The sequence below is a fragment of the Protopterus annectens genome, chromosome 7.part1, assembly GCF_019279795.1.
Source record: "Protopterus annectens isolate FY-2018-M chromosome 7.part1, PAN1.0, whole genome shotgun sequence".
NCBI lineage: Eukaryota > Metazoa > Chordata > Ceratodontiformes > Protopteridae > Protopterus > Protopterus annectens.
In genome coordinates, this window is record NC_056740.1 from 195,580,368 (window position 1) to 195,603,089 (window position 22,722).

General features: G+C 40.1%; 1 protein-coding gene across 1 annotated transcript in view; it reads left to right on the forward strand.

Moving 5' to 3' along the window:
• Window positions 1-22,722, forward strand: part of LOC122807687 — a 1,034,636-nt gene that overhangs the window by 804,459 nt on the left and 207,455 nt on the right. Inside the window, exon 12 of the mRNA XM_044078639.1 lies at window positions 17,992-18,098. Coding sequence (XP_043934574.1) covers window positions 17,992-18,098 — 107 coding nt within the window. The remainder of the gene's footprint in view (window positions 1-17,991; window positions 18,099-22,722) is intronic.

Below are 22,722 nucleotides of genomic sequence, written 5' to 3' on the forward strand. Positions count from 1 at the left end.
CCATGTGGCATATAGATGTCCATGGAGGCAAGGTGGGGAACAAACGGTGAGGGAGCCAGTAAGTGGGAAGGACAAAATGCCAACAGTAGGTTGTCTTTAGACAACAGGGGTACCAACCTACCATCCTGCAAATGTCCTGATAGGGAAGGATTTTGATGAGGCAGCACCATGTGTTAATGCAGTTACACGCAGTCAGGCTTGGAGACAAGCATGCGAGTCTGGTAGCCTGGGGGAGACCTAGTCATACTGCACACTTGCAGCTAGGACTGGTGAGGTGGTTACTTCAGAGAGGGAGCTACCCTGTAGCAGTGAGCCACAGCTGCTTGTGGGTACTGATGTTCCCTTGGACAGAGTGACTGCAAAGGTAGAGGTGAGTAGTAGTACCCAGGCTGACAGTGAGGCACTACTGTCAGAGAATGCCAGACATCCTGTGGAAGGGGAGCTGGGAAGGGTTACAAAGATAGAGTTGAGACAGGCCCAGCTCTCAGACCCTACATTACAAGGCCTGAGGCAGGAAGCTAGTGAGGCACATGATTCTCAAGGGAAGGGGTATTCTGTATACTGGGACAAAGGGTTACTGTATAGAGAGTGGACCCCTGAGGGAGGGCTAGAAGGTGAGAGAATGCAGCAGTTGGTAGTGCCTAGAGCCTACCATTTGGCACTTCTAGCCATAGCCCATGATATTCCCTTTGCAGGTCATATGGGCATAAAAAGTACAAAGAAACATATTATGCAGACTTTCTACTGTCCTGGAATTTCCAGAGATGTAACAGGGTACTGCAGGACCTGTGAGCAGTGCCAAAAGGTAGGCAAGGCAGGAGACAAGGTGAGAGCTCCTTTGATGCCTTTGCCTGTGATTGAGGAGCCATTTCAGTGGGTAGCTATGGATATTGTGGGGCTCTGAGTACCCCAAATTCCATAGGGAAAAAGTATATCCTAATGGCAGTAGATTATGCTACATGATACCCTGAGGCAGTGCCTTTGTCCTCCATTGAGGCAGAAAAGGTGGCAAATGCTTTGTTAGAGGTTTTCAGCAGGGTAGGTTTCCCAAAAGAAATACTGACTGACAGAGGTGCCAATTTCATGTCAGACCTGCTAGCTTGTCTGTGGAAGCACTGTGGGGTGAAGGACCTGAAGACCACCCCTAACATCCCCAGACTAATGGACTTGTTGAGAGATTAAACTCTACAATCAAGTCCATGCTATGGGCATTTGCAGGCCAGTTTGAGGGAGTGGGACAAATATTTTCCCCATCTGTTTGCTTACAAAGAGGTTCCCCAAGAATCCACAGGTTTTTCACCATTTGAGTTGTTATATGGGTATAGGGTGAGGGGGGTCTCTAGATTTAATTTGTGATGAGTGGGAATCTCGCAAGGAGTCTGTTGTGGCATATGTCCTAAACATCAGAAACAAAGCTCAGGGAACATGGTTGGCCCAAGAGAACCTGGCAGAAGCCCAACAGCAGAAAAGGGTCTGGTATGACAGGACTGCTCGAGCTAGAGAGTATGCTGTAGGGCAGCAGGTAATGGTTCTCATTCCTGTCAGACACAACAAGCTGCAGGCAGCTTGGGAGGGACCCTACAAGGTGGTAAGAAAGGTAAGTGATGTTAACTACATGGTAAAACTGCTGGGCTGGAGGCAGAGGCACAAATTGTACCATGTTAACATGATAAAACCTTACCATGATAGGGAGGCCCTTGTGCTGAGTATTTGCAGTGAATTGCAGGAGGAGTCTGAGGGAGATCTGGTGGCTGATATCCTCAGTGATGCTCAGACTGATACCTCAGTGGAAGGGGTAACAATGTCCCAGCAGCTATCTCCTACCCAGGTTTGAAAAGTCCGATCAGTGTTACATGAGTTTGGGGACATGTTCACCGGGAAACCAAGGTGCACCCACCTGGTGCAGCACCAGGTGGATACAGGACCCCAAAAGCATATTAGGCAGGCCCCTTATAGGGTGCCTGAGAGAGTCAAACAGACTCTGAGGGAGGAGATATAGGGAAATGTTGGACCTAGTGGTAATTCAAGAGTCCAACAGTCCCTGGGCCTCCCCAGTGGTGCTGGTGCCAAAGAAGGATGCCAGCACCAAGTTCTGTGTGTGGACTACAGGAAATTAAATAGTCAGACAGAGTCAGATGCTTACCCCATGTCTAGGTTGGATAAAGCTCTAGAGCAGCGGGGTGGGGCTAAGTTTCTTACAACCATTGATCTTACCAAGGGTTACTGGCAGGTGCCCTTGACTCCCAGTGCTAGAGAGAGGTCAGCCTTTGTGACTCCTTTTGACTTGTATGAGTTCACAAAGGTGGCCTTTGGGATGACAAATGCCCCAGCAACTTTCCAGAAGCTGGTAGATCATATCCTAGCAGGAGCACGAGGGTTTTCCCTTGTTTACCTAGATGATGATGCCATCTATAGTCATTTCTGGCAAGAGCACCTTCAGCATGTCATGGAAGTGCTGGGCAGACTACAGAGGGCAGGGTTGACCATTAAGCCGAGCAAATGTCAGGTGGGTATGGCAGAGGTCTCCTACCTGGGACATAGAATGGGGAGTGGTAAGATCAGGCCCGAACCTGCCAAAGTGGAAGCCATTCAGGCATGGCCTGGACCTGTTACCAAAAAGCAGGTGAGGGCATTCTTAGGGACAGCAGGGTAGTATGGAAAGTTTGTCCCCATTTATAGTACCATAGCTGCTCCCCTCACAGACCTGACAAGTAAAAACAGGCCAGATAAGGTATTGTGGACTACAGCATGTGAGCAGGTATTCCAGAAGCTTAAAGAAGCTTTGGGGAGGACCCCCTGTGTTAGCCAGTCTAGATTATAGCAAAGAATATGTTGTGCAGATGGATGCTTCAAACCATGGGGTGGGGGCTGTACTTAGCCAGATTTCTTCAGAGGGAGAAGAGCACCCAGTGTTTTATCTCAGTCGTAGGCTCCAACCCAGGGAGGAATGCTATGCAGCTGTAGAAAAGGAATATCTAGCCATAGTGTGGGCACTGCAGAAACTTCAGCCTCATCTGTATGGAAGGAAATTCACTATACTTACAGATCACAATCTCCTAACATGGTTACATCGAGCCAGCCAGCAAAATGCCAAGTTGCTAAGATGGAGCCTAGGGTTGCAAGCATATGATATGTCAGTGCTGCACTGCACTGGGATTAGCTATGCCAACACAGATGGTCTCTCAAGACAGGGAATGGGGTAATTTATACTCAGACCTAACCCTCTCAAGCAGTGTTTCTCAAGGGTCACTTGAAAAACTAGCTTGAGTTCTCGGGGGGGGGGGGGCAGATATGTGAAGGATGTCAGCCTAGCTAGATAGAATTTTGTAGATAATTTTGTGCCATTGTAAATATTAATGTAATCATTTTACAAATGTAAAGAAAACTAAATGTAAGAAAACTGTGTTATATGCTGAACTTCAAAAATGTAACCACAGTGGACCCTGTGGAAGAAAGCTATTAAGTAAAGAATTACAACATTGTTTGATCTCAAGCTCGGAGATAGGATGTCTGGACCAGCAAATTCTTTCTATTGTTTTTAAGTCAGAGATAATTGCTAGAATTTACATGTAAAATTGTCTTTTATTGCTGTGGCTTCCTGGCTTACAAAGAAATGTAAATTTTGAGATTCTGTTAGCCTGGGAACTAAATGAGAAGTGATAAAAATGATGTAATGTGAAATGACTCAGCAGTACTGGGTGTTATCAATTTAAGACTTTTTCAGAGAGAAAGATTGAGCATTTTGCATCTTGATCTAGATCTGGCAACAACTCACCAGGCACTTGCTTTGCTCTGTAAGTAAAGTTATTTAGAACTTAGTATTTCTCTTAGAGATAGATAGAATATAGCCAGATTAGTCTAGCTGTTTTCTAGATTTATGTCAGACTATCCTACAGTATTTATTTTATATAAAGAGACAGTTTTTATATTAAAATATGGTACTATGACACCTAGTGGAATTAATGTAGATTGCAATTGGAAAGTTTGTTTGTAATTAATTGTTAAATTGTTTAATTAATTAATTTTTTATGGTATAAATATGTGTGAATGCATTTGATAGTATTCTCCTTGAAGGCGAAAGCCAAGGCGCTAGAGAGAGACTATCCATTAAATCTGTGTTGGATCCTGCTTTTGGTTGTTATATTTGGATTTATTTTTTATTTTTTTTGGTTGTGATATAATATTTGATGTCCAGTGATCCTTCACTTAATGTGCCTAGAATTTTTAGGCAAGACTCGATAGAAATGAGTCAAACTACTATGGAGCAATTTACTACATCGGTGGGTGAACGAACGAATGTCCGAGTAACCCAAGAAGAACAGGTTGTTTTTTGGCAGAAATTTTTACAAAAGGAACAACTGAGAAGAATGGATAATCCTTTCTCCAATGTTGGTCAACGAGTAGGTAATTCTTTACCTGCAGATATGAAAGAAATGTTTGATAAATTGGATAAACTCATGGCTAAAGAACTGGCGGTATATTTAAATTGTCTGAGTTTACAAAGATATTTGGAACTTGCTATCACACCGAGGGGCTTACGAGCCTTTAAAAATCCTACTACCCCATTTGATTTACAAGATGAAACTGATAAAGTATTTCATAAAAGATGGGTAACAGCTGTCCATCGTTGTTCCATTGAATGGGTTAGTATTTTAGTTGAACGGGACAAGGTGAAACAAGCTAAGTTAAAAACAGATATTTCTACTGCTTGTGAGACACTATCCGGTGCAATTGGTTCGGCTCGAATGGAGCAGTGTCTTAAAGATATTCAGAGTAAATTGTTTGAGTTAGAGAAAGAACTATTGAATGTTAAAAAATACAAGCTTAATCGTGACATCAAAGACTATGCTGGAGATTCAGCTTTCTCTTGTCCAATTAACAGCAAGAGACGATGTTGAGGCGTCAGGTTTGCGGATCAGGAGGGACAAAAGCGTAATGGTGGTTCCAATGCGTATTCGGATGTATCGAGGAATGGGAGAGTGAATCAGGAGAAACGGGATTTCCCGGAACTTCCAGCAGCACAAAACCCACATTATTTTCAGCAGCCTTTTCGTAGAGGCAAGTGAGTCGAAAATGGGGAGAGAGATAGATATAGAGAAATTGACTCGATGGTGGAAAATGCACAGAGACAATATGCAGAAGCCCATACATCTGCGCAAAGGTACAAATGAGTTAGAAGGAACTGATTCAACTTGTTTTGATAGAGAAGTAAATAGACATAATGTGGACAAAGCATATATAGTAAATCTATGTGGTATGAATTTGGATGATGCAACAATTTCTATGCTTAATCGTGGTTTGAAATTTATTCCAATGGTATTACCTAGATTACATGTTTTAAAAAGTGACATATATCGTTTTATACGCAAGTTACATTTAACCTGTTTTTTTCAAAACTAGGATAATAGTATGTTTGTTAATGATGAAAGTAATAATATGTCTTCATTTTTGGATGATTCAAATGACAGTTTTTATTCTTGCATGTCAGAAGATGAAGCTTCTGTTAATAATAATGCATATAGTCAGTTGGATACATCTAAGGTGATGGTTAAAAGTAATTTTGTTCCACCTTTTTCACATGAGGGGATTAAGAATTTTTCAGCAATGATTGATTTTGCAATTGAGTCAATTTATAGTAATTTTGAGGTTAATAGACATAGTATCAATTACAATTTGACCAGATTGGAATGGCAGGCCCTACAGGGATTAATTAAAAACCATGAATTAATAATAAAACCAGCAGATAAGGGCAATAAAGTTGTATTGATGCATTATACACAATATGCTCAAATGTGTTTAGAACATTTAAATGACAGTGAGACCTATAGTAGATGTGAAATTAAAGAATATGAAGAAGCTGTAAAACAATTTGATGTTTTACTTCAGAAAGGATACCGGTTGGGTTATTTTTCAAAGGATGATATATGTAAGAAATTTAAGATAGATAATTGTGAAATAGCTACATTTTATTGTTTACCGAAAGTGCATAAGAATATTCATCATCCCCCAGGGCGTCCTATTGTGTCAGCATGTAATTATTTTTTACATAGCATGGGTAGATTTTTACTTAGTTTTTTATATCCACATGTTATCAATATATCCACATGTTATCAAGCAGGTATCTTTTATTAAAGATAGTTTTGATTTTCTAGAAAAAATATTACCGATTGTATGGACCAAGGATATGTATTGGTTAACGGCAGATGTAAAAGGTTTATACACAAGTATCAAACATGAGTATGGTTTAAAAGCATTGGAAAAAATTTTAGGAGATAGTCCACAATCTTTCTATATTATTGAATTGGTAGAATTCTGCCTTAAAAACAACTACTTTTATTTTGATGGGCAGTTGTTCCATCAGCTGAAAGGCACAGCAATGGGGGCAGTATTTGCCCCCATGTATGCAAATATAATGATGTATTTTTTTGAGATGGAATTTTTATATCAAATGGACTTTTTTAAAAAAATATGTAGTTAAATATTATCGTTACATTGATGACTTAATTTTTATTTGTAAGGGAGGAAAACAGGAAGTACATAGTTTTATGGCTAATTTACAACAGAATGAATTTGAACTGAAGTTTGATGGTTTCCAGTTAGATAAAAAAGTGAATTTTTTGGATGTAATTCTAGAGGGAAAGGAGAATGGTAAAATTGTTACTAAAGTATATCGTAAATTTGAAGAAAGTTTACATTTTTTGGATGGACATAGTTACCATCCGCCACATTTGATGAAATCTCTACCATATGGAGAATTTATAAGAGTTATGAGACTGTGTAATAATACAAATGAAGTTGATATAGAATTAGAAAAAACTTCACAGCTATTTATTAGAAGAGGTTATGATGCAAAAGAAGTAGAATTGTCTTTAAATAAGGCAAAATAAAGTAATGTATGGAAGGGGAGTAGGAAAAGAAATAAATATTTTGATAAGAAACAAAAATCTAAATATTTGGATAAAGTGTACATGGTGTAATGACTTATGATTTATTATCGGAAGAAGTCAGACAGGCAATTCAATTTTATTGGACTTAATTATTTAAGTATAAAGATTTGATAGATATGTTTCCAAAAAATATTATTTTTTCCTACAAGAGAGGTAGAAACCTTAAAGACATGTTGGTTCATGCTAGATTTTTTACACCAAATGTGAATTTAAATATAGATGTGAAATTAATGGGAACTTATCAATGTGGGAAATGTATTTCTTGTCAATATGTAAGTAAAACATTTGAGTATATAAATGGGAAATGTTTTAAATCTACTGGAAAATTTTCATGCAACACAGAAGTAGTTGTATATGCATTGAAGTGTCCGTGTGGACTATTTTATATAGGGGAAAGCAAACGTGCCTTTAAAGTAAGGTTGCAGGAGCATGTAAGAGACATTAAAAATAAAAAAATAGAAAGTCCTCTTGCAATGCATTTTAAGGATTATTATAATAGTGATCCACAAGGCATGTCTGCTACTATTCTAGAACATATTAATGTAGATAAAAATGATGAAATAGTTAAAAAGAAACTTTTATATAAAGAGACAGTTTTTATATTAAAATATGGTACTATGATACCTAGTGGAATTAATGTAGATTGCAATTGGAAAGTTTTTTTGTAATTAATTGTTAAATTGTTTAATTAATTTTTTATGGTATAAATATGTGTGAATGCATTTGATAGTATTCTCCTTGAAGGCGAAAGTCGAGGCGCTAGAGAGAGACTATCCATTAAATCTGTGTTGGATCCTGCTTTTGGTTGTTATATTTGGATTTATTTTTTATTTTTTTTGGTTGTGATATAATATCCTACAGTATTTGTTTTAAAGCATTTTCCTGTGATTTCTGAACTCTTTATTGTCATTGTGTTGAATTGATGAGATTTGTCTTGTGTTTTTCTTATTTACTATTAAATATTTTTAAACCTTTCAACTGTGACTGTTTTGTGTAGAGATAATTTAATATTGAGTACTTTTATGTATTTGGTGATACTGTCCAAGCCACTCCAATAGTTGTGCTGCTCAGTCACACTTACTATTTGGATAACAATAAAAGTACACAGTAAAACTGGTCACGCTTTGGGAAGGGCCTTATAGTAGCTAATATTAGTGGTTGGTGGCAGTTGGTACTACCTTATAGTCTGGGCAGGAAGGGGGCACAGCTGGAGAACCTGTGCCAGCCTTTCCCAAGGGTGTCTGTGTCTTTGTATATAAATCAAATCTTAAAGTGTGTGTGTGTGTGTGTGTGTGTGTGTGTGTGTGTGTGTGTGTGTGTGTGTGTGTGTCAACTACTTGGGCAAGGACACAAAGCACTGTTTGGACAGAGAGTGTGCTGAAGGTTTTAGCTTGACCACTAGCCTGAGATCTGGACCCTATAGCTGTGCCAGTGGGGAGTCTATTGGGGATCTGGAGAGAAAGGGAAAAAACAGCCACAGAATGACTATGATCTTTGTGTGCTCTTAAGGGAAATTGTACTTTTTGTGTGTACTTGTTATCCCCCCAATGTGCACGCCCCTCACTGGTGCTAGTGGTGAGGATTGAGGCTCCTTGATTACTGGACCAGTGCATGGGTGTCACAGGGGGAATTATAAAAGCAGCCAGAGTGACTAAAAATCTTCAAAACTTTTTTGCCCCAAAGGAGAAAAATGGGAATTCATTCTGAACTAACAACTATGCTAACCAAGCCAAAATCTAACAACTACAACAATCATTTTAACCCACAACTACTATGTACAACAAGGGGAATGGTGGCTGGGTGCAGCTGCTACAGCAGTGAAGAATTCAAACATCTATTGGTATGAGTAAGTATGACTTGCACGACTGTACTATTTTCAGCATTCTCACTATTGCAGTAGCCTTTGAGGTAGATTACCAGGGCTTACCCAACCTGGAAGGAGGAGGGATAAGGGCCCAGGAGCCCCTAAAGTATAGCCCTTGTAAAGCCTGCTCTGGACTTAGACAAGGAGTCCAGTTCATAGTCCTCTGTAAATGTACAAATAGAGGACCAAATTACTGCCTCTAAAGCTTCTAGAGTCCAGTCCTTTCCAATATGTTATCGAAGAAGCTAAGGTTTTGGTGGAGTGGGCCTTAACCCTGCCTGGAATAGTTTTGCCATAGTTAGAGTAACAAAGCACAATAGCAGTGGGCAACTGTCTGGATATAAAGTCTGTTTACACATTGGTTAACCTTTCTTAGGTCCAGAATAGAACATAAATAGCTGATCAGTCTTCTTGAAAGATTAATTCTGTCACAGAAATACCTGAGTTGCCTGTACACATCCAAATTATGAAGAATCTTTTCTCCCTTGTTTTTAGAATCTGGATAGAAAACCAGGAGATTAATGGCTTGATTCAATGTGAATTCTAAAGCAACCTTAGGCATAAATCAAGAGTTAGTCCACAGAATGACCCAGTCTCATTGGAAAAGCACATAGGGTTCCCCATCATGTCAGCTTGCAACTCAGATACTCATCTTGCAGATGTCAGAGCAATAAGTATAACAGTCAATTGAAACTGATGGATGTTCGGTTGTATCAAACTCCCTTTGTCCTGTGTGAGAAGATATGATAATTGCCCTTGGCCAATTCCATAAGAAGGGAGAACCAATTTTGCCTGGTCTAAAAGGGATTTACCTTAATGATGTTTGGTAAATCTCTCTCTCTCTCTCTCTCTCTGAATCTTCAGAAGTACCTTGGAAATAATTGGAAAGAATGGAAATACATATAGGAACATTGCTGACCAAGGGAATGAAAGAACAGTAACTTGGGATAGACAATAAAGGTCAGGAATACTTCTCGGTATACTTCCACCTTGTCTTTGGGTAGAAAGGCTTTTTGCATGAGAATGTCTAGAAGGTACACTAGAAAAACAGTTGTGTGTGCAGGGTCAGGAAATATTTCTATATGTTTATCTGAAACCCCAAATGGGTTAGAAGGAAGCTTTTGTAAAGGGCTCCTGGCATCTGGATTAAGACTGCACATATAAGCAAATTGTCTACAGAAAATGGGTATATGTTTTTAAATACTCGTGCTTCAGAGGGTCCAATGGATAATGCAGAGAATTAATAATGTGGTCCAGATATGCAAACATCTTAGGAATCTGTTGAATTTGTGAGCTATTGGAAAGTGATAGTAAGCATCGTTAAGCTCTAAATTTATTGTAACCCAATGGTCTGGGAGCAGTGCTAACCCTGACTGAAGGGTCAACATCCTGAATATTGGAACCTTCACAGAGAGACTGAGAAAAGAGAGATCCAAAACTGGTCTCCATTAGTGCTCTTTTTTTTGGGACCAGAAATAAAGCTCCTCAAAATAATGGATGAAGCCAAAGCCCTGAAAAATAGTATCAACACAATTGTACACACCTTTTAAGGCATATTGACACACTTAAGAGAGGTTCAACACAATCTGATTCACAAACTACCTATCTTCAGGGGTCAGAGAAGCAGAAAATCTTCTAAGCTTATCACACATTTTGAAATAAACTTCCCCATATAGTCTTGGTAATTCCAGATCCTGAAGGCAAATGTAGCAGAATAAAAAAATCTCTTACCCTGTTTGTCCAACCTGTTAGCCTCCTTACCCCAGGAACTAAGACAGAGAGGAAAACATCCTTTTTCGCTGCAGGAGCTGTAACTTAAAGCAGCCAGGTCAGCTATTATAAGATGAGAGCAAATAAATTTATTAGCTTGTGAAACTCTATACAATGTATCTACTTTTTTAGGAACTGATGGAAGAGAATCAGGAGCATTACATGCAGCTTTTATAGTATCTTCCACTGCTGATAAAATAGGAGGAATGGGTGCAGAATTGGAAACTTCTTGTTTAAGAAAATCATAATGTGTTGAACTCTGGGGGAACATCTGTCTATTCCTAAGGAAATACACCCCTTGGTTTGGAAATAGTCTCCTTATTTCCAGTGTGATTAAGTTTCTGTTTCTTTTATCTAGTTATATCCATAAGCGGAGAGCAGCTTGGGAATAGCATACCACCCTGAGCAAGAGGTCACTTTCCCCAGGCACCTTGTGAAGCTCCTCCTGAAGTATCTCCTGTACCCAAAATGGACAAGTCTCCCTTGCCCAAGGTGGACACTGGAATAGTCACAGAGGCTCCCCAGTCCTTAGTGGCCAGGAAGGTTACACTAGAGGGATTCAAGGAAACAGGTCGGTGGTCTGAGGAACCATCAGTAGCCAATGCATAATCATCTACCTTCAGTTGAGGTATAGAAAGAGTCTGCACTGAAGGCAAGGGTTTGTGATTTCATTGTTTTTTCTTTTTGGGCACATTTGGAGAAGGACCAGTAGGATGCTGTAGACTGAGGAGAAGCCTGATTGCCGGTAAGGTATGACTGAAGGAGTTAGTTGAAAAGTAAGCTGTCGCTATAAAAAGCATAAATAAGACACATTTACAAACCTTTAGAAAGTACTCTAAAATAAAGTTGCACAAGCAGAGCACACAATTCCCCTGTCAAAACAGAGACAAATTTACGTAAGTTAGCTGCCCTGTAAAAATTATATGAACTTAAGTAAACAAGTAGTAAACATACCGTTTACAACAGAGTCCATATACCTTTAAGAAGTTATCCAAGGGCTTCATAAATGCATAAATACTGATGACGTGCAAGCTAGACTGTCATTTTGTAGTAAGCAGTTAAGATGTAAGCATGTATGTCTGTATGTATGTAAAGTCTGTCTGTTAGCCAGTTTGTTTGTATTTTATGATGTTGCTATCCATCCTGACATGTTTCTGTGTATTAAAGCATCTAAATGGAATACCCCACCTGCTTGTCATCTATGTGAAAGAGGGATGAGTGACATGGTGTCAGAAGCGGCATGTGTAAAGGCTTGAAGTTAGAGGCGGCATGGCTAAAATGACTTAAGGCAGTTGTTTGGAACTGGTGGAATATACAAGAGTGAATCATCCCTAAAATGTGCAAACTTTGCAAAACAGGTCAGAAATTAATTTCAGATATTAGAACTTGCTCAGCACTATTTCTTATCATAAAATATGAAACGAGGCACACATAACATTCTAAATGATATTCACATAAATCGATATGTACAATATTGATAAAAATATTCAAATTACTACTGAAATTGTTTGAAATAAATTCCGAATTGCGTACAGTGAATAAAATAAAAGGAAACGTCCACATTTTCGTAAAGCATGTATTTTTCTTAAGCAAATATGTCCGAGTTATCAGAAGTGTATAGAGTGTTTGCATGTTTGTGCAGTAAAGTTATTTCACAGAACACAGCCATTACAGAGCATATTTCACAAAGTACAGTATTTCAAAGAATTTATTGTGTATTTGAATGTTATTACATGTCACGAGTAGCCCTGAGTTCCCTTAGTCAAATGGTTTGACTGAACGTGCAGTTCAAAGTGCAAAACAGTTACTAGAGAAGAGAAAATGAGATAATAGTGATGCTTTCCTGAATCTCTTGAATCTCACAAATGTTCCTCATGATAAACATCTTGGTTCACCTGCTCAGAGACTTCTGTCAAGATAAACTAGAACCACATTACCAATCAGTAGTCAATTGTTGGTTCCATGTGTCAAGAACAACTGATCAGTGAAAAGCCAGTCTGTTGAAAAAACACCTAACCCAGAAGTCCTACTACGATAAGACCAGAAAACAGCTCAATCCATTACAAGATGAAGTGGTAAGGATGCAAACATCCAAAGGTTATGATCTGATTGGTGTCGTGCAGAGTATTTGCCCAGAACCAAGATCATACATTGTGGAATCACAAGGATCAATCTTTAGGTGGAATTGGAAACATTAGAGATCGGTGTTCAGGCCTGTACCACAGCACATACCCTGTGAGAGAGACTCTCAGAGTGAGTTGTCAGGAGTTCCAATTCCTGAGGAAGTTCCAGAGAACATTCCTGTTCCTGTGACGAATCCAGAAGTTCCTGATATGAGTTGTTCACTGAAGACTGTCCTTTTTGCCAAATTTGGTCCAGATTGTTATGTTGTGAGATATGGTCACATCTCTAAACCCTGTAACAGATGTGAAGCAACTTGGACATGAACATTGTGTTTTGTTTCTAATGTACATAGTAATGCAGGTCAAATTCTGATATTGTTTTTACAAAGGGCAATCTTTTTAAGAGGGAGACTGTAGATCAATGTGTGCATATACCTTTAAGAAGCTATCCAAGGGCTTGCACAAGTGTATAAATACTGAGCACATGCAAGCTAAACTGCCATTTTGTAATACACCGTTAAGATGTAAGCATGTATGTATGGAAGGTCTGTCTGTTTAGTTAATTAATTTGTATTTTATCATGTTGCTATCCATCCTGATGTGTTTCTGTGTATTAAAGCATCTAAACGAAATACCCCACCAGCTTGTCATCTATGTGAAAGAGAGATGAGCGACAGTAATCTAGCCTTTGACCATTGTGTCTACAGTGGTGAGAAAATCATTCTATGTTGCGCAACTTATAAACAAAGGAATGATATCGAAGTCAAAGGAAGTCATTGTTCCACTGTATTCAGCATTCATCAGACCTATCATTGAGTACAGTGCCCCCGTTGGTATGTACCTAACCAGGCATATCCAACAACTGGAAAGTCTGCAAAGGTTTCTCACTAAAAGAACACAGGGCATAAGTAAAATATCCTCTGCAGATTGCCTCAAGGCCCTATCCCTGTATTCAGTCTCCTACAGGCTTTTGAGGGGAGATCTATACCTGGCATACATGGCATTGTCAGACCCCACTCTGATGGACCTCCTGCATATCCACAAAACCAACAGCACCAGAATTACCCATTCTTGCCTGTGATCTAAAAGTGACCTGCTGGAGAGATAGGTATATGTCCCAGAGACTACTGCTTCTATGGAACAGGCTCCCCATCCATGTGAAGCGGAGTTCCTCCCTAACCCAATTCAAGTGCAACTTGGACAATTGGATGGGAAACCGGAACTTCATCCCTGGTTTGGCACCTATGTCTCTAATTGACACAGGTAACCTGTAAATGGTTCATCTCTCAGGCCCATGCTTACACTTATCAAGGGTATCAGAACATGTCAGAGATTTGGGATGCATGGCCAGGCTTAAAAAGGTATTTGTGGTCATTAGCCTAGTAAACACCTATGAACCTATGAACATCAGGTTTGACAATCCATTGGTCACTCCAACTGGGGATGTGTCCTGAAGATAACCTTATATTGCAGGGAAAGGGCTATTACATTTGAAACAGTTGAAAGAGAAGAGCTGTAGCTGATCTGTAGCACACCCCACCATCACCCATCCAGCATAGAGGATGAGTGATGGTGCAGAGTAGAGTATGCAGGAGGTGTTGGCTACCAGACAAGCCATTGCCATTGAGAATGTGGCCAGTATGTCCCAGGACATACCCGCAGTGATTACAGGGAGGTGTGTCCAGTGGTCAAGGGAAGTGAATATTCAATAAATGCCCATGAAGAAGGGGCAAATCATATGCCATAGAAGGTCTAAGGGTCAGCCAGATGAAGAGCAGATATACACCACCCTGGAAGATTAATAAAGTGAGGGACATAACCTGTGCAGTTGGGATCATTTATCATATGGTACTGTGAATACAGTGCAGCTACTCTCAGGTTAGGCATACACATTACTTAGGGGAGTCTAGACTGTCTGGCTGACATTGCACTTTGGATTATGGATAGCAACTTTCCTCCCTGGACAACAATATGTTGCCAGATTTACACCATGTATTGGGGGATAGGAGGTTGACTTGCCTAATCTATTGCATCATGATTAGCAAAAAAACAGGTAGTGCGTGACACCATCTTTAATGATTTCATAGATATCTCAGACAGCATTGGTCTGACATTGTCTTCACATTATGTGGAGATAAATTTTCAGAGGGCAAGTATTCAGTTCCATCTGATTGGCCATCTCTAATCCACACCCAACATGGATATGTATTCCACCTGAGTCAGGTCATCTGGTACTTAGTGTAGCAGCTCACAGTATGCCAGTGACCCCATTATTCCAGATGGAGGTCAAGGAACTAATGGCCTATTTGACCCTTAGGGGAATACCAGCAGTGACCTATGATGTGGCCCTGGCTTCCTCTAGACCATTGTACATCACTTACAGTGAGGAGCTGTCCAGTGTGTGTCCACTATCTGTCTCCCCTGTACCTGTACCCTGCCTGATATCATCCCTAGGTAGAGTACATATGTCTGTTTACTATGCTGTGTGTGTGTGTGTGTGCACTGTTTATGTATGCCTGTGTGTCACTGAGATTGTGTGGCTCCAGCTATATGATATCGTTGTGGATCACCCTTTTATCATCTACCTTCCAGCTGGATGTTTCATTGCTATTGAATCCTGATACTTCAGCTTTTTTCCCCTGTGTCCTGGTTTGGGCTCCTTTATGGCTGACTGTGGCTAGCTACATCCCTTTCTTCACCTAAACAGAGCCAGTTTTAAAGCAAACACCCACTCCAGGGACCTAAACCTATACTATCACATCAACACCAAATGGCTTCACATTTACTTAACCCAACATATTCTCTATTTCTGGAATAGGCTGCCATTACATATCAAGCAAAATACTTCCCTAACAACCCATAGAACAAGTCTGGATGACCGGATGGGTGATGTATTCTTTCCTGGGATATGTGGTTAAAATTTTATTTATTTTTTATTTAGTTTGTTTACTGAAGTAGGACACTGATCAAGTCTGAGCAATTTCAGGTCCAGACTGGGAGAATTAAATAAAAAAACATTATTCAAAGAGATGAATTCCATAATATAATGCAAGGGTAGAAACATAGTGTGTAAAAGGAACAAAATTCTGCTTACTGGTGAACATTGTTAGTCTCCCCTCAATACTGGGTAATGTGGTTCTTTGGCCATAAGCTTATGAACATCTGCAGTGTTGGTTATGTTTTCTAGTACATTCCTGTGCTATTAGGTTCAAAGGAATAAAACAGTAAAGTAATGCTGATGGGCTGTCACATTGTGTATCAGAAGGCAAAGCAGCCAAGTACCATGGCTGTGTTAGATGGATATTATACCAGCACAGAAGAACGGTTACCATAACAACACAGAGCAAAAGTTACCCTAAATAATCTCATGTTATGGGAAAACGGAAATGATTCTTTGTAATTCAAAGTGCATGAGGTTGTGTAAAAAGACAGTGATGATGAATCACTGTACCTGCAATTTACAGCTAGAAAGGATTTGTTTTCTGTGTGTTGGGCTTGGCATGCATTTTGTGCTCAGATGCAAGGTGAAGCCTAAATGTTGGATAGTACACTTGAGGGGCACTTGGGGAAGATGAAGTCCACTGTTCCTAGCATCAAGTAGTAGCCAAGTATTGACATAAAAAAAAATAAACACATCACTAAGCTGTACTGGATTCTGAAACAGACAACCACCCCTGCAACCATGGTAATGGCTGGCAGCATATCCATATTTATGCTGCATGGCCGTTAGTGGACACGGTTTTTAATTATCGTGGTTGCATACTTTAAGTGGAGGAGGTCTTTTTCACTGATAAAAAATACCTGTATAAAAGGCTGTTATTTTGTTATAAACAATACTCATGAAGAACAGCCTTCCAAGATATAAGGGATACTGACAGCTAATAACTGCATATCACCAAAACGTTTAAAATTACATAGAACAAAATGATGTCAGCATTCATCCCTTCTGGTTCACATTGTTCATTCAGTCAAAATATTAAGGTTATAAACCCTGGTAAAAAGGTGTTATAGCACAAGACAGACAATTCCTATTTGTGTATGTAAATATAAGTGCATGCAACCACTGTTAAAGTGCAAGCAGTGTTGTTCTTATACTGAACTTAAGGTCCTGCCTGCACTTATAGAAACTGGCTATATAAAGAGTAGTACAGGAAAAGCGCTAAATGCACATAAATGCTAGGCCATGCAGATGTTTTTGTACTGGACAACACACGTTAACACAGGACTATAGAGATGGAAAACGGCAGCCAGATGAAGCTGTCCCTAAACCTGTGCTTCTGGTATACATAGCTGACTGAAGTAGGTGGCATGTGGATGTGACATGCAGGTCAAATTCAAAGCACCTACCTAAAGCAAATGTTAACATTCACTACACTATAACTGCACTTAGAGTACCAACTAGCATCACATATTTGAAAAAAGTATGGATGACCAGTTTCTTACAGTTAGAATAGATGATCATGGTCATACCCAAAGGACTGATGACCATAGTCATATCCCAAGCAGTACAGATGACCATTGCAATAGTCAAAGGAGGATATATGACCAATTTCACAGTGCAAATGAGATAGAAGATCAGAGTGAATGATGGATGGATGACCAGTCTTGTTCTCCAATGTCAGAATATTTCAGTACTAAATCATTAGAATCCCAGAAGAAGGATTCTGCATTACAGCTGAATTCATTTGATATATCTGCCCAGGCCAAGAGATGTTTGCATAAGCACCCAAGAACGTATTTGTTATGAACTGCAATCAAGTAAAATAATGTGTGCCATTTTCACAGCTGTGCAGAATTATGGACAGCAAATATAGTTTAATGGGCAGCCATTTTTATCCATAAAACAAATCTTAGATAGTCATTGCTCATTTAGGGTTCAAGCCAAATCTATCCACTCCAGTCTTCTTACTAGTGTTGTCATCTCAAGCCCTAAGAAAATATGCCACTGTAATAAGTAGAAGAAGACGAGAAAAGAAAATATGCCACTTTTTTAAAAGTGTTAGAAGTCAAGGACAACTTTGTTTTTTACTGAAGCAGCTGCTAGCTTAAAATAAAAGTTGTTCACATGTTTTTAAATAGTCTACAGTTTATATTTTGTTTCTGTATTTCTTGTGCCATTATTTGTGCTAAACATTTATTTGCAAATCCCGTTAACTGGTGTTTGTTACCTGCAGAGCTGTTTTACCTCTCATCCAGGAAGGACAGTTTCACACCTGACTGGCAGATAACAAATTATTTTGATAATTGTGCATTATACTGTGTCCTGCTTTTCCATTTATTTCCATAGGTGGGAAATCCAAATCTGGTCACAGTATTCCAAATGACCATTCAAGAAAGAGAAAAGCAAATCCTGTGTGCATCACAGTAGACACGTTGGTGAAAGGATGTGTGTTTGTAAGTACTTATTTCTGTATTTTGTTCATCAAAAGCAACAAAAAGAAGTTCTGTTATCAAAAATTATATTTTTAAACCAACACGTTCCACTATCCCTATGCCATTGGGAAGTCAACCTCATACACAAATTATTTAAAGCTAGCAAATCTGTGCTTGACAGTTTAATACTAATAAACATCTTTCCTTTTTAAGTTGTTCCACCACATAGTATCACCTAGTCAAATTTTTTTTTCCCGACTGAATTTTTTTTTAATTGACAAGTCATACATTGGTGTAATGGATGGCATTGCTACTTAACAGCACTTGGTTTACCAATTTGGCCCTCAGCTCATGCCTTTCATGTGGAATTCAATCATCCTCCATGTGTGTACATAAAGAATGGCCAGTGCTGTTGGACTGCTGCACTGCAGTCCCTCCAACATTGCCAAGAAAATAAGTTTTTGGTATAAATGGTTTATTTATGTTTTTTATTGTTGTAATTTTGTTTATTCATTTTAATCTAAATTTTCAGCTGTGTGACTTGTGCAGCTCAGGTTAGCTGCTGTGTCCTTAAGATGTGTACCATTTATACTTTAGTCATGAATAGGATTTATGAAAAAGAGAAAAGCACATAATTATTGATTGCTAAGCTGCTTTTAAAACGGCCGAGTATATATGGTATTGTTCTGTTAATTTGTAGGCTGTAATACCATTTATACCCACTGTCTTAACTTATTTTCTTAAAGTGCTGCTGCTACAGATGCCATTTAGGCTGCAATAGCCAGAAAAAAATACAGCGTGGGCTGTTTAGTATGGTAGTCAGAAGTTATAGCCTTCTCTAGCCAAATCTGCTGCTCTGATCATACCCGACTGGTATTCATGCTTAGCTGAACTGACCAGTTAGAGGCAGGATATCCTTTTCAATGATTTTAATTTTTCTGTTTTTTTTTTTTTTTTTTTGTGGTGCAAAAAAGCATTGACAGGGAGCTCAGTTTTGCATCATGAATAGGACAACCTGCTGAACAAGAATTTTTTAGATCCTTTTCTTTTTCATGCATGTAATTAGATGATTTATATTGTTAAGCATCTGTGAAATGTGGAATACCCCAAGAAGCAATATTTCCTCTCTGTAGTGCATATATAACCACAAACAGATCTGGGAAAACAGTAAAATTGGCCGTTACACACACCCAGTATGAAGGACACTATCACAGTTTTCAGTAAATGGTTCTAATTGAAAATTGATCCCTTTCAAATCTGCACACACTGTATTCTTTTGCAAAGAAATACGGACTTGGACAGAATAATGCTTATGATTTTGTGTAATGTTATCTTCATTAGGGTAGCTACAAAGGGAGGGTGGGCTTGTTTTAACTAAATGAGATTGCAGTTTCACCATGCACCTGTGGCAAGTTCATTTAAGAGGTGAGTTCTGTCTTTAAGACGGTCCACATTTATATGCAGTGATAGAGGATGACTATGAAAAAGGTCTAAGGAATCATGGTGTTCAAATAGCTACTGAGCTTTCTAGGTTAACAGTCTGTAAATATTGATTACAGTATTTAACTGTTTCAGATTTATGATTAAGAGGTTTAGATGGATACAAAGCAAAAGATCTGATGTTAATCTTTCCATTCATCACTGATGGGTTTGGTTCCAAGCCCTCGGAACCGAGTTGCCCTAATACCAAGCCCGTGCCAGCCAAAAACTCTAGAGCTAAGTTTCTACCAACAATGCCCTTCTCCCTGTTACCTCAGATCTAGTTTGCCATGTAGCCATAAAGTCGTGATTCAGCCAAGCTCTCAGCTAAGTGGAAGTCCATGAGGTTGCTTTCACATGCAACTGAAGGGGCGGGTAGAGCTGCAGGTTCAGGCATAGTTATGAGACATCATGCCTGGATGCGCATTTATGACCTCGCAGATCCCTTCAAGTCTTTCTTTCTGAATGCTCCCATCGAAGCATTTTCCCTGTTTGGCTCCAAATTAAAGGACACTCTGGCCAGGTGTGAGCAGGACGATAAGACCCTGTCTGCCGTAGGTCTACGTTTTTCCAACCCTCAACATTCTTACTCCAGGAATCCGAGGAGTGCGAAGATGTGGTACAAAAAAATCTCAGGGCCCATTCTGTGCCACATGTGGTAACGATACCCCCAGGGGCAGAGGGGAGTAACAATTCTGGAAGATGCCCCTATCGAGGCAGAGGTGGTCCACATAACCAAGACCCCAGAGACTCCTCCTTTGAGCAGCCTTACCAGTGCTCCTGAAGAGTTGCCCGATTACTTTCCTCTGGAAGCAGTTGGGGTCATTTCTCTCTGCACCAAGCTGCCTGGCACTCTATTACCACCGATTTTTGGGTGCAGAATATCATTACCAGAGGTTACACCATTGCCTCTTTACTTATCCAAAACTTCCCGACGTTTCACCCAGTCAAAGGAAAGAAGCAGCTTCAGAAATAAAAAAGCTGTATCAAAAAAGTCATCCAACTAGTCCCACCAGACCAATGCGGATCCGGATTTTACTCAAGATTCTTTTTGGTGCCAAAAAAGATAGGGGACTGGAGACCCATTCTGGATCTCAGCAGTTTGAACAAGTCTGTTGCCCAAACCAAATTCTGGGTGGTCACAGTTCAGTCCATTCTCCCTTTTCTAAGGGAAGGCGATTGGATTTGCTCAATAGATCTCCGGGACGCGTATTACCACAGCAAAATAGACAAACGCTCCAGGAATCTACTTTGCTTCTGGCTAGGAGCCAATCATTACCAGTTTTGTGCCCTGCCATTCTGTCTCTCTACAGCCCCCAGAGTGTTCACAAAGTGCTTGGCAGTGCTTACAGCTCATTTGAGACTGCAAGGATTCCGGGTGTTTCCTTACTTGTACAATTGGCTCCTTACCACCCCCAACAAACATCTTCTGGTAACAGCCCTGCAATACACATTTTCTCTGGCAGAAGTTTTGGAGATCATTGTGAACTGGGACAAATCAACCTTACTCCGGCCCAGCAGATAGAATTCATTGGAGCAGTCTTCGACACTCGATCCTGTCTGGTGTCACTCCCAGTTCACAGACTCCAAAGACTGAGGCTTCAGCTCCGGGTGATACTCTGTCAAAACAAAGTCTCCGAAAGAGAGGTTCTTCAGATCCTAGGATCCATGGCAGCTTCTGTACCAATAGTGCATCTTGCAAAACTGCACATGCAAATTTTTCAGTGGCTTCTTCTCTCTCAGTGGTTCCCAAACCATCACCCTCTATGTTTTCAGATTCAGATATCCAACTCTTGCAAGCAGGACCTTCTTTGGTGGATGAGGCCATACACAGAATTTTGGAACCGCCCAAGGCCATTGTGACCATGGATGCTTCCCTGATAGGGTGGGGGGGAGGGCATTTCCAGGGAAAGACCGTTCAAGGCACATGGTCCACTTTGGAGGCCAATCTGCATATCGGTTTTCTAGAACTGAGAGCGGTGCTGTTAGCGTTGCAAGCATTCCAAACGGTTCTTCCTTCTGGAATGATTGCCATTCAGTCAGACAGTGTCAGTAGTCTGGTATATCAACAAGCAGGGAGGAACCAAGTCATACCTCCTGTGTCGAGAAGCCATGAGAATTTGGCAGTGGGCGATAGCTTTCAACTGCTTTCTGATAGCAGTGCATATCCCAGGGAACTCCAACTTGATTGCAGACAAGTTGAGCAGATGCATTCTCTTGCCTCACAAATGGTCTCTCAATCCTGAAGTAGCGGCAGAAATTTTCAGCCATTGGGGCTAGCCTTGCTCCGACCTTTTCACCTCCCCATCCATCAGCAAATGCAGCAGCTATTTTGCCCTATTCCCCCAAAGGGGGAGTCCCCGAGGGGTGCTCTAATTCACGATTGGCCCACGGGACTTCTTTATACCTAGCCCCCCATTTCTCTGATTCCTCAATTCATAAAGAAAGCTATTTGGTTGAAATGCAAAGGGATCCTCATAGCCCCCTTTTGGCCTCGACAAGTTGGTTCCCCTTCCTTCGGCCTCATCTGTTATATCCACCATGGATTCTGGACCCTCTTCCAGACCTGATTTTTCACCATCAAGGGTTGAGTCTCCCGAATCTATCCAGTCTCAAGCTGACAGCTTGGTTTCTCCACTTCCGTTAGTTGCCATGCAGGATTATCTCACCTCACCTGTTCGTGACATTATTCTTGCCTCTCATAAAACATCCACCAGAAGACTATATTGGGACAAATGGAAAAGGTGTTTTATTTGGTCAAAGGAAAAGATGCTAGATCTGTATTCTGCTCCAGTCACAGCAGTCTTACAATATCTGTCTAAGTTTTTTGAAGATGGAGCCACAGCCACTACCAAATGAGTACATCTGGCAGTGATTTCTAATTACCATAATGGGCTGGATGGTACTCCTGTCATATTACTGTGTTTATGTAAAGCTTTTCTCAAGGGAGTTTCTCACATTAGACCTCTAGTAAGGCAGCCTATAGAGTTATGGAATCTCATGTTAGTTCCCCAATCTTAGACTCAACCCCCTTTTGAACCCGCAGCAAAATGTGACCTCAAATTCCTGTCATGGAAATCTCTCTTCTTGATAGCCATCATGTCAGTCAGACAAATTTCGGAGTTGCAGGCATTGTGCACCAAAAGATCCTATTGAATCTTTCAGA